Here is an 18713-nt window from a genome sequence, read left to right as displayed (position 1 = left end):
CAGGGCACTGCTCATCACACCTCTGAGGGAAGTTTCAGAATATACACTCCACACACACACACACACACACACACACACACCTGTGCTTGAACCTCTTTGCTCGGCTCTCTCCCTCTGTTAAAAACTCTTTGTTTCTCGCTTTGCATTCGTCTGCTCTTGTTTGTGTACCATGAGGTGAGAAGTGGGCCGTGGAGGCTGGCTGCAGTACGCCTGTGCCTGCCCCCAAAAATATACTCTGTCAGTAAAGAAAACCGGGAACTCTCTGCCAACTCCAAATGTTTGAAGAAAAAAAAAAGAAAAAGAAAAAAAGAAAGAAAGAAAAAAAAAGTAGAGCAGTGTACAATTTCATGGTTTTTTAATGCCGGTGTGCTCAAGGTGCTCATCGGCATGCCTGGGATGACGGAGCTAAATTGAGTTTTAGGAGCGAGAAAGAGAAAGGGCCATTCCAACGCAAGCCGGAGGGACAAACTAGGGTTTTAGTTATTAAGGGACAGCGTGGGGCTTCTTTCCCTATGAGGAAGAAATAGGAATGTGAAGGTTCCCCTTCTATTCTACGCAACAAAATGAGACCTTCTCGTCAAATTTGATTATATATGAATCTGCCTTATTGTCCGAGATTGGGAAAAAGTTGGGCGATTTATTTCATTATTTTCAGGGGAAAAAAGCGCAAAAGTGAGTAAATTTGCCATTTTGCTTTGTTTTCTACAGAAGGCAACTGTAAACGCACCGCTGGAACAAAAAGATTGCAGTTTTCACTTATTCCTTCTGCGGGCAAAGTGTCCCTGTGAATGTCTTATTAAATGCAATTGCTGCACTTTCATTTTCCATATCTACAACAACCAGAGTTCACATCCTCTTAGCAAACCAAGACGTTATGAAAGATACTCTGGAACAAAAGCACGATTACTGAGAGACAATGTTTCTTTGGCATGTTGAATCAGTCCCATCAGTCACACGCTGTATTTGAGTGAAAGATATTAAAAAGTGTTATGGAGGTTTATGGGACAGTTAAATTGGTAAACTGACTTTTTTTTGCTACACACGTCCTCCGAGTGGCAAGAACTAAATTAAAACCAGATGCCACATATGACCCTGGAGACCCATAAGACCTCCTTCGGAATTCAAACGCTCGACGGGAAGAGAAGAGGAGGCCCACGAGGAGGTCGAGGGAAACGGCTGCTGGATTACGAGGTCAGAGTGACTGATGCAGGAAGGAGGGAGTGAAGGAGCGATGACTTACAGCTCGCCTTTAGCTCAGAAAGCAGAACGCTAGCGCGTTCATAACACTCAATTGTTTTCCCTTTGTTGTCCAATAAAGTACAGCAGTATTCCTAGCAGACGGGGGGGGGGGGGGGGGGGGGGGGGACTAAAAAGTGCTGTGAAGGCACTTTCCAGGTGCTGCTCTCTTGGACCTCTGGAGTGTCAATAACAAGCTGCAGGAAATTTCTCTCCCCAATTCCCGCTCCGCTGTGTGACCCCCCCCCCAACCCCGATACGTCTGAATGTGCTGGGGATGACAATGAGCGCTGACACTGATAATGTTTATCTCCGAGGGGAAAACTGCACCACTGCTGAGTCCACTTCCTGTTTCCTGCTACAGACCTGGGAAGAAAAAAAAGAAACATTGTTTCCAGCTACTCAGCCAGTTCCACTGAAGAGCTTCATTGGTCACTCAGGGGTAGTTTGAGGCCGCTTAGACTCACTGATGTCTCCGTGGAGATGAGTCACTAACACCTATTGAAAACAACGTGATGAAATGAGATCTGAGATTAGACACGGTGCGGCGTGAGACACAGAGACAGAGGGGGACAAAACTGCTTTGCTCTCCGGAAATATATTGAAAGGGAGCCAAGGAAGAGAGGATGCATCGGCCATTAATTCAGGTCAGGCGAAGAGGAGAAACAGAAGAGCATGCATTTAAGCGTTAGTGAGGAAGAGTGGGTGTTAATGAACTTCATCAGCCCGTGTGGTGCGTGACCGCAGCCGGGCTCTACAGTATATGCATACCGAAGTGAAACACCCGGGTAGAGATGAATCGCAAAAAGACACACGGCTGTGCGGGGTGTTACGAGCATCTAGATGCTAATTTAATGTCTGGAGACTGCTGGGCAAAAGACAAGACAGGAGAAGTAAGAAGAATTAGTATTGGAACCGGGACAAGTGTTTTCAGAACAGTGGTGCTAATTCGATGAAAAGCGAAGCACCCATAACTAATCCCACATAAGTTACACAACTCTTTTACAGAAAAAAGGGGGTTAAATTACATAATTGTCAAAAGTAAATTAAGAAATAAACGTTTGCATCATGGCGACCGTCGGTCCATCCTCCTGTCCTCCTCCTCTAGCGCGTCTGATTAATCTCGCCGTCTCTAGCGCATATAGTGCTCACCCCCGCCATCAGTCCGACCCACTGGTTCACACCAGCCATCACCTGACCGAGCCATCTGCCCACTCACTGGTCAAGAGTAAACGTATATTCGTTAAATAAAAGCAAACTGTTGGGGGTTGCACCCTTGTGGGTAAGATATTATTACCCACATATATTATTATATATTTGGGATTTTGCACACGGCAGCCACACTTAAACAGGGTTTTACCGGCTTCATGGTCTGAATAATGTAGTATCTACAGTCCCTCCCTACTTAACCTTTCGCCATCACTGACGGGGGAGCATGCTGCATTAGATGCAGTGGGACAACCCGAAGAGATTCAGGAAAGAAAGAATAACGTGTGATATATCCTCAGGGTTCAAGTGTTCGGGATGCTGCATTAGAGAGGTTTTCGATTAAGAAAATCAAGACTGCGCGCAAAGCCCATGGCAACAACTCATCAATGTAGGTCCTTGTTTGGATGCTCGGTCCGTATATTTACGTGTCTAACGGCGTGGGAGTAGATGCGGGCTTATTAACCAGCGGCCCTCTCCAAGTCGATGCGCAGCCTCCTACGCATTGGCGTAGAGATGGAGGTTCAATTGATGAATGCTGGTTTGAGGATGCTACTGTGTTGTTGCAGTCTGTGCCGACGTAAAAATATTTAAGACAAAATATAAAACTGACGGGCCGGTCAGCTGAAACCCAGCAGGTTTTGATTTGCAACAAACTCTACCAAAACGCTCAGTACCACCTGATTCAGTGACATCAGTAAATTAAACTATACATCAGTTTTACCCGTTTGGCTTCATCATGGCTGTGCATGCTGGAACAGTCAAGCAGCCCGCCTAACCTTTCACTGCTGATCCCTCCTACAATTTACCCCGCCGTGTTATGCATTTCTGACAGCCGCTGTATAATTAGTTCGCGTCACCCTCATCATTGGAAATTGAGCCGACGGACATCCCAACGTGCGGGAGCAATGATCACAGTCCACAGAACCACCGTGGCCTCCTCTAACTTGCGATGCCAACATCGTATCCTAACATGAGCACCATCTGTTTCACTGGGCAGGGTGACGGTCTCTCTCTCTCTCGCTCTCTCCCGACAGGCAAAGTACAGCGGTGACAGAGCGCACACATGCATGAGCACTAGCGTAGGTCAGGGCTCATCAAGATCAGGGACTTCTTCTGGGCATGCTTTTCACAAACACTTGCTACATCTACAAACGCAATCAAGCTAACCAACCCCTTCAAAGTACGAGCAGGCAAAAGAGTGCAAGCAAATGCTGTGTCGTGTCATGAATTATTCTATGCAAGTGCACATTGTTTTGAGTCACCCAAGATGTTCCCACTGAGGACAGAGCGCTGCAAAAACAAATCCCGAATTCCCGGGTGCCGATGGTTCCAAACATCAAGAAAGAAAAACACTTTTGCATCAATAGGGATGGTGCTTTTTGTCACGGTGCCAAATGGCTGCAGCCTGTGCCCAACAAGAGCCCTTTGTTTGTTGCTGTGGTTTGGGCTTTTCTGCTCTGTTAGCTCCTTTAGCGCTGTTAGCATTGCAAGTTCACTCATGCGTCGACTTCCCTGCTGACAATAGGTCAGTTCCCCGCGGCCAACAGACCCCTGCATGTGCAATAGCGCTGCTGTTGTAGGCATCGTTTCGGACCCGAGCAGAGTAGCAACACACGCTGTGGAATCTTGGCCAGCTGCCTCGACTGAGATACAAAAAACAGACGAGTATCCTCGGCACGACGGAAAGCTCCCCCTGTGGTGCATACGGTCATTATCGCTTATGAATGGAGCATATCAAGGAGAGCACCGAGGTCACAAAGTTAAGCCTGCATCCGCCCATATATATATTTTAATGTGAAAGATGTGAGATCCTTTTTAACGAAACTTCTTGCTTTACTGCTTTCGGTTATCGCTCTACTGTGGAAAAACACAGACACTGTCAGGCATGATTTTATTTTTTAAATCATGCAAACAATCCCTTGAAGAGGCAGGCCATAAATAAAAGTAATCCACTCCGCATCATCGGGTAATAGCCCACTGCCTTCTCACTGGTTTAGTCTTCACACAGGCCACACAGAGGGCAACAGATGTGACATCACGTCGCAGGTCGCCATCAGACAGGGAAGCTTTAATTTACAGCCGTGACTAAAAACACTTGCATCAGATATGTCTACACCGTAGATTACAGAAAATAATTGGTCCGTCTTGCCAATCAGAGAGTCGTACACTTCCAGTCCGGTTCCTCTTTTCTAATTAAAATACGACACAAATGGCTTCTTTTTTTGTGCAGCATCTGCAATTTCCATCTTTTTTTCCTGCAGCGACTCTCGAAACGCACCTTCGAGCAATGCCTCGAATGTCAATTTGTAACTCTGATTCCTTTAACATTTTTATATTGTCACTCCTGTGACCTTTGCCCCAGCTGCAAATATCTCCCGATCTGATTCAATTACAGCGAGACGGTCCGACTGAGACAACCTGAGGGTCAAACATTCCAAAAATGACAGCTTACCGGGGCTTTAAGGTTCTGCGCACATTACAATGTCGTTCAGTTGAAAGGACTGAGACGGTGGTAAGAGGAGTGGGTTCGGAAGATACAATTAACGTAACACTTTACACTCTTGACAAGCAATCCTGAAGAATGTAAAGAAGCAATCAAAACCGCTGCCTCAAGGTTCACCATTTATAAAACAGGTTGCAGCGCGCAGAAAAACTAAATACCAAAATGATGAGATAACACCAGAACTACAGTGTACACATGTTTTGATCTACTCTTCTCCTTTACAGACTGAAGGGGCAGTGATGCCGAATAATCAGGCTCGACTCCTTGATCAGGAGTGTAGTAGTGTAGCTTTTTGCATTGAATACAGTCGCATGTAAATATGTCTCCCTGGGAATATGCCCTCACAACCTCTTGTCTCTTCAGAAGGGTTGACAGCTTGTTTGCCTCTGCCTCCACAAAACGGCATTTTAAGTGCTTCCAATGTCAACAAATAAAATCTAGAGATATATATATATATATATATATATATATATATATATATATATATATATATATATATATATATATATATATATATATATATATATATATATATATATATATATATATATATATATATATATATATATATATATATATATATATATATATATATATATATATATATATATATATATATATATATATATATATATATATATATATAGACGGTAAAATACCGCAAAAACACACAAAACAAGATCTTCGCTACATTCACAGGCAGAATCTGGGGCAGATGTTGGATGGACCCGTCGGCCTTCATTCGCTCTAGTCAGCACATCGCTGCTTCCTGTAAAGACTCAGTGGGCCTCAAAGGTCCACAAGCAAACTGTGTTTAAAACATCACACGCACGCATTAAACACACACACACACACACACACACCGTCTGCTCCGGCGTCCTGCTGCTGGATTGTGCTGAGCTAATGGTCACTGCAGAATTAATTGCAACCATCCATCTCATTTTACTTGGAAAATACAACGGTAACATAACTTCTCCTGTCAAGCCACAGCTTGCCACACACACACACACACACACAGTTCTCTACACCCCCTAGACATGGGTCTGTTTTCCATTTACCTTCACTAAGCTTTTTCCGAGAGCCTGAAGTCACCTTTTGATCTGGGTTTGTGGGGGTCAGAGGGCTCACGGATGCTTTATATCTCGCCGTGCTGCATTCTGCGTTCTGACAACTGTTGAATATTACTTTCAAAGGACTTTGGAAAACTATACTTTGTTACAGTGGGGTGGTTTTCATTTGCAGCCACAGCCAACAGTTCGATGATATTACTTTCCGTTGATGTTAAATTACTCTTTGGAGAGCACGGGAGACGTTTGCATTTCTGAACAAAAGGTAACATCTGAAGCCCCTTTCCATGCAAATACCTTTCATCAGGCAAAAAAAGCTGAATTCTGTATTTCTTCATGCTTTGTGCTGCGGACTTCAGGCCCTCTAAAGACTAAGAGAAGTGCCTCCATTTGTTAGTTTGGATCTTTAAAACAGCTTACATTCCACAGAGCGGCACCTTTACCTGGCTGCATGTCTCACTCCCAGCTCAGTGACGACACACATCAAACTGGCTCTCGCAGCACTAACTCAACTCGTTAATATGGTGTCCGTTACACTTGGCAGTTAAGGAGCTAAAGCTTTTGAGAGCGAGTGAACAAGTAAAAATAAACTCCGCCGTTGCTAAGCCACAAGCCCGAGCTGGAGAACTCTGGAGATCCTGGCACACGCCCAATCTCACATGTTTGACTGGGCCAATAAAACTCAGTAGGAATTCAGTTTGGAGTCAACTCAAGTCACGTCAATTCGGCGAGTTTATGATATTTAAAGCTCACAGCTCAATCACGCTGCGCTTTGTCTCTAATTGAGGCTTGAATAACAAATCTGTAACTATTATTATATTATTGGATGCTTTGTTTCAACCGCCATTTTCCAATTATCATTTTGAATTGGAGATAATTTAAAGTGACATGATCTCAGTCCCCGACACAATAATTGTTCCCTTTGCAGGTGGAAGCCACAATCTTTGTCCGGGATGTCATTATAAAAGCGCGCAGTCCATTTTTCATTGCTCTCGTTGTGTCCAGGAGACCACAGCAGACGCATCATTATGAGAGAGCCGATGACCGGAGGCCACATCTTCTGGGGGACGTTTGGTTAGCAGCAGGTTTCCACTCTAATGGCCGGCCGAATTAACTCAAGAGATGGATCGAGCCTTCGGTACGGTTAGCACATAAAAAGCCTAATTTGCACGACTCAGAGGCACCCTGGTTTGAGCGTCGTCTCACAAATGGAACCGATTCCTCCACTTTGTGCCGATTGGTTGATTGATTTTAAGACGCTTCAGTCTGTAGCGTCCGTACTGTAAATTGCCCTTTTGCCCGTCGATATCAAGCCGCATTCCAAATGTCACTTATTTACTTGTTCTGAGTAATAGAGCTGAAACAATTACTCGATTACTTGACGAGCTGATCAACAGAATTATTAGTCTGCAACTATTCTGATAATCGATGAATCCGCGAGGTCCTTTTCAGCCTTCCCAATGTGAGGGATGGTTGTTTTTCCTCGGTTTTATGTTATCGGAAATTGAAAAAAAAAAAATGTAGGGTTTGCAACTGCTAGTCAGACCTAAGAGGATGCCACCACTGGCTCTGACATTAAGCCGATTAATCAAGGACACAATTGGCCTAATGAATCAATAATACGAAATATTAGATTAAAAAAGTAGCCTCAAGCCATTCGACTGGAGTCACTTGTTAAATGTACCTTTGTTGATATCAAACGCTGGGTGTAAAACACCTTTGAATATATAAAGATATTAATCATATGAGGCTTAAAAGAGGGGAACTCTCAGATACTACCGCCCTGTTTTAGACTCAAACCAGCCCAATATGACATCAGTATCCGTTAGCTGTAACAGAGACGTTTCACTTACTTGTAGTATGTTCGTGAAACCTAAAGTGAATAACAGTCGTTTCTTTGGAAGTCCTTCCTCACACTAACCACCGATGTATGAATCACAATGACCTCTGCGTGCGCCAACCCAAAGCAGTGGTTAGCTGAAACAACATATCTGGGGTTCTCCAAAAAACGAACTGCCACTTCTGAAACTAGACAGCGCCCATTTCCTGTTGTTGAAACCCACTGCATCACCATCTGCTCCTCTCTAAATGAAAATACATTGGTTCTGAGAGAGAAAGAAGAACCCCCCCCCCCCACCCTTAAAACAGGTTCTGACATGAAAGTAAAGTAGACAACAGATTATGTTAAGACATTTTTTTTTAAAGGTTTAGAGAGATTACATCCTCTAAAACAGACGCTCCTCTAAAACAAAATTACAATCATTCAAGATTTGAAATGACAATGAGCTTTTTGATGTTTAGCTGTACTTTTTGAGTAAACGCTTCCTGCAACTAGAATTCTAAAGAAGCGCTTAAATGAGCACACTGCGACAGCTGCTATCATGAACGTGGGTTATTTTGCAAAGGGCTGACTTGGTTCCCTCTGGTCGAGATAAACAGCCACTACATTTTGAATGGGGTTATGTATTATATATTAAAGGGCAGCGCATGTACCCATCTCTTCCACGGCCAGCCCCCATCCGTCCAGCGCAATTTTAACGCTCAAGACGTTCGCTCAAGAGCCCGTCAGCTACGCGTCTCGTCCAATCAACGATCAGCAAACTAGTTGTTCACCCGCACAAACTCATTAGAAGACTATCAAAATCGGTGTATTTGTTATTTCTCCGTCTTTCCGCCTCCTTCGGATGGCTGGAAATTGTAATTATCTCGTTGGCCCATCATCCAACCTTTGATGGAACCAAGAGCAATCTATATGGCTCCCTAATGAGCACTGAGCACCGCTGCTGCCATTTGATTAGGGACTTAATTGTGATATAATGAACAAATACACCCAGCTCTGGCTAAAATGGTCTTGTAAGCATTCGGCTAATTAATGACTAGTTGCCCACTGATGCTGATGAAGGAGAAAATCACTAGGGAGACACGGAAAGCCAGACAGTATTGTGTTGTTGACCATGAAAACGGTCCGGCAGGCTTTCCACACACAGCCAGTGTCCTCACTTGGGTGAAAACACGTTCATGGCCAACAAAGGCCCGCTACATAAAAGATGATGTCTTCCGGGGATCCGCCTAAATTGTAGGTCAAAAGCTTGACAGCATTATTCAGCCATCTTGAAAGTAGGCTGAAGCCATGTCACAACACGATAACGGCCGATCTGCAGCGACAGCGGCAGCTCACACTGGCTCTCTGGTGATGAGGAGGAGAGCAGTGACAGTGAGCGGGGTCTTCAAGACGCAGGGGAGGAGGAACGAGAGGGAGGCTGAAGAGGAAGACCGAGTAACGGAGATAGAATCAGTGATCGCAACTAGAGCCAAAGAAAGGACGAGCAACGATCGGGACGAGGGGAAAGACAAACGGGGACTAGCCAGGTCCCCTAGTCCACTCTAATGTCTTGCCATTAACCCCGTGAACACAGCCACGCATATTTTCTGACCAATTAGGCAGGCATAAAGGAAGGGGGCTGACACTCAGCTGGGGGCTCGGATACACTGCTGGTTACATCTAGGCCACCATCTCTCTCTCTCTCGCTCGCTCTCCCCACTTCCTGCCTATTTGTTGAATCTGCAGAGCAGGGAGGCCAAAGAGAGAAGGTGGGGGGGAGGGGGCAAACAAGGTCATCCCTGGATCCTTCATCTTCTCCACTTTCTGTATCAAACACACACACACACTAAAGCATACATTGGCTGAAGCTTGCAAAAACATGACTGAGCTGAAAGCATGTGTGCTGTTGTAGGATGCTGGGAGTCCACACAGAGTTGTTACCAACGAGTACCGACTCACTTTAAGTCAATCGGTGCCACATTTTGGTCACACACACAGAGCGAGAGCGAGAGCCAGAGAGAGAGAGAGACTAGCTGGCAGAAAGCGCGCGACTACGACACTCTTTAAGCTCGTTCAAGTCACAGCGAGTCAGACGGCAAAACACGACGGAGACCACACTCACTGAAAAATGTGTAACGGGAAATGCAAACACAGGCAGGGCAACACGTCTCACAAGTGCTTCCTCAGAGAGACACACACACACACACACACACACACAACGGCGTTCTCAAGCTTTGCTGGAGGTTTTATGGGCGGGTTTTGGAGGGGAAAAAGGAAGAGGGAACACGTGAGGGAAAAAGTGTAAGAGTAGACAAACGCTATGTAGGATGTTGGGAGATGTTGGCCTTATCAAAAAGAGGGGGACGCTTGAGAAGATCCAGTCAGGAATGAACGTCTGTGTGTTTTCCTTCCTTCAGAAGCAAAGATTAGGAAGTACAATGACCCCATTGTGTCAGCAGTACGGTCAACTCAAGATAAATGTGCCTCCAACAGACTTATTGCCACATCACAGCAATGGAAGGGCGGACTGACTTTTTTGAGGGTCTGGCTGATGAAATCTGAAAGGAAACCAGAAATCAAGTTCCAAGAAAAAACACACACGGCCACTGCCGAGAGCGCTGCTCCCTCACAGCTCTGAGCTCTGCTCTGTTCGGGAAGGTGTGGGCAAATGTCTGGTCCGGGACGTGACCCCCCTCTGCATTTACTGGCAAGTGACGCAACACCCCCACGCTATAGTAAACAGACAGCAGGGTAAACAAATAGACTGGAGTCAGGCCTGATTCTTAAAACCTCGCAGGTATGGAAGTGCGGGAGCAAACAACAAGGGGGGAGTTTCAGGGAGAAAAAAGGGGATTTTTATATTGTGCAATGAGGGAAAACATCTGCAAACTGTTGACTAGGCCACGTCATCAGGGAAAGCAAAGATATACAAGCTGTGTGCCTTTAAAACTGCTGAGGAAAACGTACTGTGCTCACGTGAGCCACACACACACACACACACACACACACACACTTTACGGCATATATAAACCCCACTGCTGTTCATTTTTGGACGAGGAAGAAGAAGTTGATTGGCCTCTCCGGAGAGAGGGACACTTGAGGCATTTCATACCTTCAAGATGTGATATAATCCTCCGCTCCGCCTGTGAGCCACCAACACACACACACTGTACACCACACAAAATGAAACGAGCATGTCTGGACGAAAGGGGAAAAAAGGGCCTACGTGCATCTTGTAACTGGATAACTTGTGCAAAGAGTTGTGTGTGAAGGGCTTTGCAGCAGAGGTATCTGCAGACAGAGCATGCCTCAACAGAGAGAGAGCTAGTGCCCTTATCACAAAGGGAATGCAGGGAGAGAACCGCGGTGAGGGCAAAAAAGAAAAAAGGATGTTCACAAACATCTCCCCCCTTTTCTTCTTTTGCATCTCCCCCGATCACTCTCTTCCTGCAGTGATGGCCTGGGGCAGAAGGCCTGGTATTGTGTTGCTTAATCAGCTTTTATCACCCGCTGGAGAATAAACTTCTCTGCTGGGCTCTCAGGGTTTGTTTTACCAGACATGTCCTCCTCTTGCTGTTATTCTGTGAAATGAAAGACTTCCTGGATGCAGTTGTTTTGACCTTTAGGGTCATCTGCATTGTTTTTAATAGTTATGTAATGCCTAAGAAGGGGGCAGAACATGAGGGAACCAACCAATATCGTAGGTGCCAGTAAGCAAGATTTCCATTGGGCAACACCAGGTCAGCATGTAGTAACTCAAGCGCTGCAGCAGGATGTCCGACAGTAGCGACGCAGCAAGTCCATATTTCTTCAGAAATGTGTCTTTCATAAACATAAGCAAAGACATGCACACGAGGCTACATGACAAGTGCTAATCATGATCTATTCTGTGTGTGGGTTTTACAAAGCCGTGGTCTTTAACACGATCTCGCAATTACTGTGGTTGAGCGTGTTTGCCGTCATTCTGGAGTATTTTGTTTTGATAACTGCAGAAACTAATGAGCAGTCCTCTTCTCTTTAAACAGGATAACATAGTGGGTTTATGGCAGGTATGTAGAACAAACAATCTGTAGAAAGTCAATGTGGTTCTTTTGTTAAGACGTGTACTTCGCAGGTAGTCCAGAAGCTTCTGAGCATCGCTTAAGTCAACGTCACACTTTTGATTCTCCGGCTGTGGCGCCAGAACAGGTCGTCCGTCGACTTCTACCCGCCCACAACGTGATAGATGCAAGGATACTTTACAGCACTTACATTACAGCATGTGCATTATGCAACGCTCTTCTTTTTAAATTCACACCAAGTAGTCATTTGTGCATGCAATGAGTCCGAGCTCATTTTGATGCGTTCTGCACAGACGCATCCTCAGGTTTACTCCCGAGATAAACATCTCTGTTTGTCGGTGGCTTCGCTGCAATGGTGCGAATAGTAAGAGGGTAACCCGTTAAGTTACCGCGAGTTAAATGTGAAGGAGTAGAAAGGTAGGAGGAAGGATAACGTGAGAGCTGCTCTCACAGTAGAAGTACAACACCAGGTGGTACACTCATCCCTGCCCTCCACTCAGTGTCAGTGCCGCTCATAATGTTAACAACCCGAGACGTCCTGTCGCCATTACTGTAAGCAGCCCTGGGTGAAAGCGACTGAAAGCATACAATGCAAATGTCAAAAAAAAAGAAAAAGACACGTCTCATAAAAGGGATGAGACGCGGTTCCTTCTTGTGCGGCAGTAAAAGGCCTCATCAAAGCCTGGCAGCATTGACAGGTTGATAATATCTGTCTCGGCTGCCATTGCACAATATATCAATATCCAGCGGGCACAGCGGCTCACTCCCCCGCATAAACAGACCAAAGACAACGATGGCTCCAAACACCAGCCGCTGACATTTGCACAGCATCCACAGAGGAGAGGAGAAGCACAAATGTTCCAGCTCCGCGGGAGCGCTGGGAGAGAGAGCGTGAGCCTTTTCTTTTTTTTTCTTCAGACTTTGTTCATCTTCCGTTTCTTTCTTCTCGCTCAGGCGCACCTGGCTCGAAGCTGGAGACAGCAGGGGGGGGGGGGGGGCGGCGGGAGGTCAGAGCTGGCCAGGAGGCGCCGGCTTAACGGGAGCACTTTATTCAGACAGACACCCAGCTCACAGGTCATTACTGCTGTGAGGGGATTTCAGGTCTGGGCTACAAGCTCATCTATTTCTGCAGCTTTGTGCCGGCTTTGTGCGTCCTTGGGTGTGTGAGAGTTCGTGTAATGCGACAATTCGGTTGTTATACGAAGGCCAAATGATCGGATATTGTCCACAGTTAACAGCACTTCTTGCACACTGTGAAAGGAACACTTTACACGCCGCCTTTGATTCCGGCTCTTCAACAAACAAGCGATGTTGACTGATCTAAAATTTCCATAGTTGGGTGTGTCTCAAGAGCAGATACAGGAACATTTAAAACCTGTCACTTAAGTGTATTTATATTAAACAAGCTAGATGTATTGCACAGTGGCATTGAGACCATCCTTCTAACTGGAGGGAAACATTACTAAAATGTCTTTCAGATACAACTGCTCTGAACCAAACCTCCTTGATTTATTATTAATATTTTTGAATTTAAGATCCCAGTGTTCGGTTCCCTTTTTCAGAAGCTAACAAAAAACAAAGTACCTGGGAATTTTTCACCTTAAAGTACATTTTGAAGAAATTTCCCGTCAGACGTTTCCTTAGTGAACAGATGAGGTGTGTCAGCTTTGTGAAACTCTTGTTACATTTGTACCGACTTTGTGGATTAAACCATTTTGTGCTTCCCAACCATCTGTTTTTATCCATGTTATGCTGTTTATTATTCTGGCTTAAACACACACACACACACACACACACACACACATCCATCTGACCATCAAGTAGAATCGCTCTACAAACTGAACAGATGTACTTCGTTTTATTCTTGTTTGTCGACACAGTGATGCAGGTGGGCTTCAGTACTGGATGGATAAACAGTGACAAGCCTTCCAACTGAAACTGTCAAACTCCAGAGTCACTCCCAAGCAGCTGATCATCTCGATAAGCCATCCAGTGCCCACACACACACACACACCCACAGAACAAAGAAGCCCGAAAGACTTTTTATTGCTCCACTGGAGGAGGCTCTGCCACAAGAGGCTGCAGTGTGTCTGTCCTCTCACTGCTGTACTCTCAGCTGTCAGCTTTATCCCCTGCCAGCGCCACCATCTCCTCGCGTAGGGCCGGGTATCGGCTGCTCCGCAATAACGCCGTACCGAGCAGTATCGAAGCCTCTGCAGTCAAACGATACTCGTATTCAACGCTTTTTGTCCCCAGATCTAGAAAAGAATGAGTATTTGTGTCGCTTAGCTCACAGCCGACAACATGCCACCAAGACGTTGGAAAGTACGGCTATGCTACACGCCCGTGGCGTCCAGATGGAAATAAATGTGGTGGTTTTACTGATTTTACGCAACTGAATGCTTCCATTCACATGATGGGTATTAAATGAAGGAAAATATCAAATATCCCTTTAAGGGTGCTGGTGTATTGGTACCGGTATAGCATACTGTACCTAGCTTATCCCCATGGAAATGCATCAGGTTGGAGGCCACATTATACAAACTATTCCAATCTCCTCAAGGAAAGATCCTCTGCACTGGGACATCTCTGTTAAAGATTCAACGTGTCTCAGGCTTTATAGAGACCCTCCTTTATTGCACACTTCTCTTTTGATCGACGTGATGTTGTGGAGACCAACAGAAGAGAGCAATATGGAGGCACAGAGTTAAAACAGGAAATGGACTTGCTGCTTGCTTTTATGTGGCATCTTTCTCGTCTTCCGGCCACTCAAAGCGCTTCACACTACATGTCAACATTCACACAAAAACGTTCATACACTGATGGCAGAAGCTGCCATATATAAGCTGCCCAACCAGATCTAAACTAATGCGTTTGCAAAAAGTGCTCTTATCTTCATCCCGCTGAGGACTTTTAGGGGAGATTTAACTACCTACTAGCGGAGAGGTAAACAGCACCTTCGCCATTTTTGGCAGTACTTCCTGGTATCCCGTGGAGGCTTAGCTAGTGGGGGGGGGGGGGGCTGCCTTCAAATATTTCATTCATTTCGAGTCATTGTCGCTCGTTTTACCCTCACTTGGCAGTGGGTGCACACACAGAGGAGGAAGGTGGGGAGTCTGCTTTCTAGTTGTTGGCAGGCGAGAAAAAAAAACCATGCTCATTCACAGTTTTGGCATTGAGGCACTCAGTGGGCTGGACCAGACCCTTTCTGTTGGCTTTCTCCCTGCATCCATTTACAGTGAACACAAAAACAACACTGCTTTTACAGAGCTGCTCTGTCTGTACATCACAACACAAGCTGAGAGGGACAACTAGAAATGGAATTCTGGATGATACGTCATGCTTCACAGAAATATACATCAAAACAGCTCAAAAGACGAAGAAAGAAAATCCAAAAATGTTTCATTGTTACAGTTAGCACTTAGTTTTACATCTGTAAACCTGGACAAAGCACAGGCTCACTGTGTGTCAGCCCGTGCTGGCAGCATGAATGTGAGCCTCCGGGAAAGAGAGAAGCCGCCTGGAACGCTGCCAGCCGGCTCGAGACGGTGGAAACTGAAGCATCGACAACAGCAAACCACAGCAATGCACAGCAATGCAATACGGGCCATGAACACGCAATGAGGATGAACGGGGCCCGTCTGCTCGTCGGTGCCGTCGTAAAAAAAAGAAGAAAAAAAAAGGTCTTCGCTCGAGGAAGCGCAATTACAATTCTGCGACTGTGATTGGGAGGAGGGCGTGGTGGAAAAACGACTTCTAACCCCCCTGCCCCCTCAAGGAGAGAACTTTTTCCGAGCTCGGCTGAACGGACGGCGCGAGCAAAGTCACACTGACATTCCCTTGCAGAGAGAGAGAGAGAGAGAGAGGGATCAAAAGAGAACGAGCCAGTGAGAGCGCTCGGTGCACGAGGGCCAAACAACCCTCCCTCAGTCCTCAGACGCCTCAGTCATCATGTAGCACATCACCTCTGGGTATGAGAGGCATGTGAGCAGCGCACAGAGGGTGACGGCAGGCTGGAAGTGAGAGTGACGACGGGACTTATCCGTGTCACATGCCAAGGCTGAAACCCATCTGCACATGCTAGCCAATGGCTGCCTCACACCCTCCCTCGCCTTGAGTGGGTACAGATGTGTGATCCACAGACGCTGCCACTCTGGAGCCCTTATTGGACCCACAGGGCTCAACAAAGGCGGGCACACAGCTTGAAGAGCTCCTGGCCGAAGTGTCACGTCACTTTGCAGGCGATGGTGTGAGGGTGATGAGAGGTGCGACGGCTAAACGCAGGACGTTGTTTTTAAAATGATTGAATGCAATTGAACGGCTCCCAAAAGACAAATATGGCAGTCCGGTAATGCTTATGATAACTTGCACAAAGGCGAATGATCAGAATGAGTTTTGAGCTGATTATTTTACAAACACAATGACTTTATAAGAAGAAAAACATGGAATATGCAGCAGTCTGCTCAGGAAGGAGCGGCACCTGTTTAGCAATGCCACAGTTCTATAAAAAGTGATTTCACATTGTTTCTTTTGCACACATCTTTCTATTATATTATGACATTAGGCTTCATGTACATCTCAACTGGGAAACAGCAGAAACATCACTCAGCTCATCTTTAGTCCCCCTGTCACTGTTCTCAGTCTATAGAAACCCAACAGAAATGGATCTACAGGAAGGCAAACACACACACATTTGGGTACATTTGGACGAGCAATGTGATTGAGAGGGATGTTATTTTATCTGTTTGGCAGGAGCTTGGCAAACAACTGGCCCACTGCTCGTCCGTATTGTCACACAAATACAGACTAATCTAATTCGGCAACGGAAATAGAATTACTTCTTTCAGCTGTGCATGCCTGGTTTTTATTTAGTTTTATATCTGAATGAGGCAGAATGACGTTTATCGGTCATGTTTTAACAGCGTACACATGCTCCCATTCAAAAGCTCTGACAAGCCACAGAAACGTTTGAATACAAATTGCTTATTTTGACTATTTTGTGGGGGGGGGGGTGAGTGATGTCACGTGACTGACTGAGCTCATTTGATCAATGGGATAGATTTAGACAACATTCATATTATAATGTCCTGTATTTTTATACGTTTGTACTTTTGTGTTCATATTCAACCTCAATCTTGACTTCCTATAATACGACCACATCACTACTTCCACATAACCCTCGGGGCTACTTTAAGTCAACCGTCCACCTTCCTGCAGACACAAACATTTGACCCATGATCCACCTGCACCCTCCTTACCTCTTTGACTTTCTCCCGGCGCTCGTTGGTCTGGGGGTCGCTCGGCCTGCCGGTGTCTCTTCCCAGCGGGGGTTTGAGCAGACACCCTTTGAATTTGTCGTAACTGAAAGTATCCGACATGGCAGCGCGGTTGGAGGAGGAGGTGGTCGCCGCCTTCTCCGAGGCGGACTCCGTCTTGGACTCCGTCTTGGACCTGGGCAAAGTGAAGTCCTCCTGCGCTTTTCCCCCGGCGAGCCGCTCCTCGGTGGCCTCAAGGGAGACCGTCGGGCTGCGGCTCAGACTCTTCAGCTTGGTGCTGGTGGTCTCTCCTTTGGCCGGGGTCATGCCCCGCGGGGGCTCCTGGTCCTTGGGTCGTTTCAAGTGTTCCCGTGTGGCATCGTTCTCGGACCCGGAGCCAACGGTGACCGGCTGGGTCTCAGTCTTGGACAAAAAAATGCGTTTTAGTCGGACGGAGTCCGGCAGGAAGAAAAGGGCCCCGAAACACAGCGTCACCAAACCCGAGAGAAAGAGCAAAAACACGAACTTCTGGGACAGCCGCAGACCCATGCCCGATGCAGACACACCGGGCAACTTTCGGAAAACCATTGAAAGTTTTCTGGAGACGTTGCTTCACAGTATTCTTCTCCGACGCTACACAGTGGTTCTGACAGTCTCGACTGAGCGGCTCCTAACTGCCGCGTCGGGGCATCTGTAAAAACTCGAAATGCGTGACTTCTAAAACACCCCCCACCCCCCCACCCAGAGTTGACACTTCTAGAGTTGCACGAACAGCCTGCCAGAGCAGCTCTTATCTCGCTATCGATTGTATCTGCACAAGCGAAGGTTAGGCCTGCCTACACCAACACGTTACCAATCACCTGACAGCACAACTCGAGAGCTTTGTGCAGCTTTCATCCAGCCGACATCACGATAGGTTGCGGGATTTGAGTCGACGTAAACCGTGAACGCAGCACAGATTAAACGGCACCGGAGTTCACCGGAGCACTCCGCTATATTCACGGAGAACTACAACATCGCAACTGTATCACTTCCGTAGGATACAATGAAACGTTTCGCAGTGTGTCAGGTCTGTGAACAAAGTTGTGTCTCGATGCATTGTTCCGTTCAAATCGTCAACAGCACATTGCCCCTAAACGGCGCAAACCTCAAGCGTGCAGCAGAGCATCTCGGTCGCTTATCTCCGTTGAAACCGACCCACGTTGCCGCATCATCTGCTCCTCAAATCTACGTTTAAAGATCGCCAGCCGTGTGTTGTTTCGCATCTATCCGGTACAGCTGGCGGACGGAAACGCGTGTGTATTCATGTCGCCTATCTGTCAGTCGCGCTCTTCCTCCAGTAGCCTGCGTTTGCCCCTTCTTCTTCCCCCCCCCCCACCCTCTCAGCTGGCGTCAACACGCCGGGCGAAACAATTCGGTGGATGACATGAAATGAGGCGGGTTTTTTTTGTCCCACGCGAAGTTATCCTATAGCCCCTGATCCAAAAAAAATCCAGAGAATAAAGAAATCCACCGTCCAGTCCGCCCCTCGGAGGTCTCCAACAAAAGACAGACACGCAC

General features: G+C 46.4%; 1 protein-coding gene across 2 annotated transcripts in view; it reads right to left on the bottom strand.

The window, feature by feature from the left end:
- LOC306781804 (mannosyl-oligosaccharide 1,2-alpha-mannosidase IA) overlaps positions 1 to 18503 on the bottom strand; it is a 137637-nt gene extending 119134 nt beyond the window's left edge. For both annotated transcript variants that reach the window (XM_079274828.1, XM_079274827.1), the window contains exon 1: positions 17157 to 18503. In XM_079274828.1, coding sequence (XP_079130954.1) covers positions 17157 to 17741 — 585 coding nt within the window. In that variant the 5' untranslated portion in view covers positions 17742 to 18503. The remainder of the gene's footprint in view (positions 1 to 17156) is intronic.
- Positions 18504 to 18713: the final 210 nt, after the last annotated feature.

Source organism: Melanostigma gelatinosum (assembly GCF_949748355.1).
Source record: "Melanostigma gelatinosum genome assembly, chromosome: 9".
Lineage (NCBI taxonomy): Eukaryota > Metazoa > Chordata > Actinopteri > Perciformes > Zoarcidae > Melanostigma > Melanostigma gelatinosum.
This window is presented reverse-complemented; position numbering and strand designations above follow the sequence as displayed.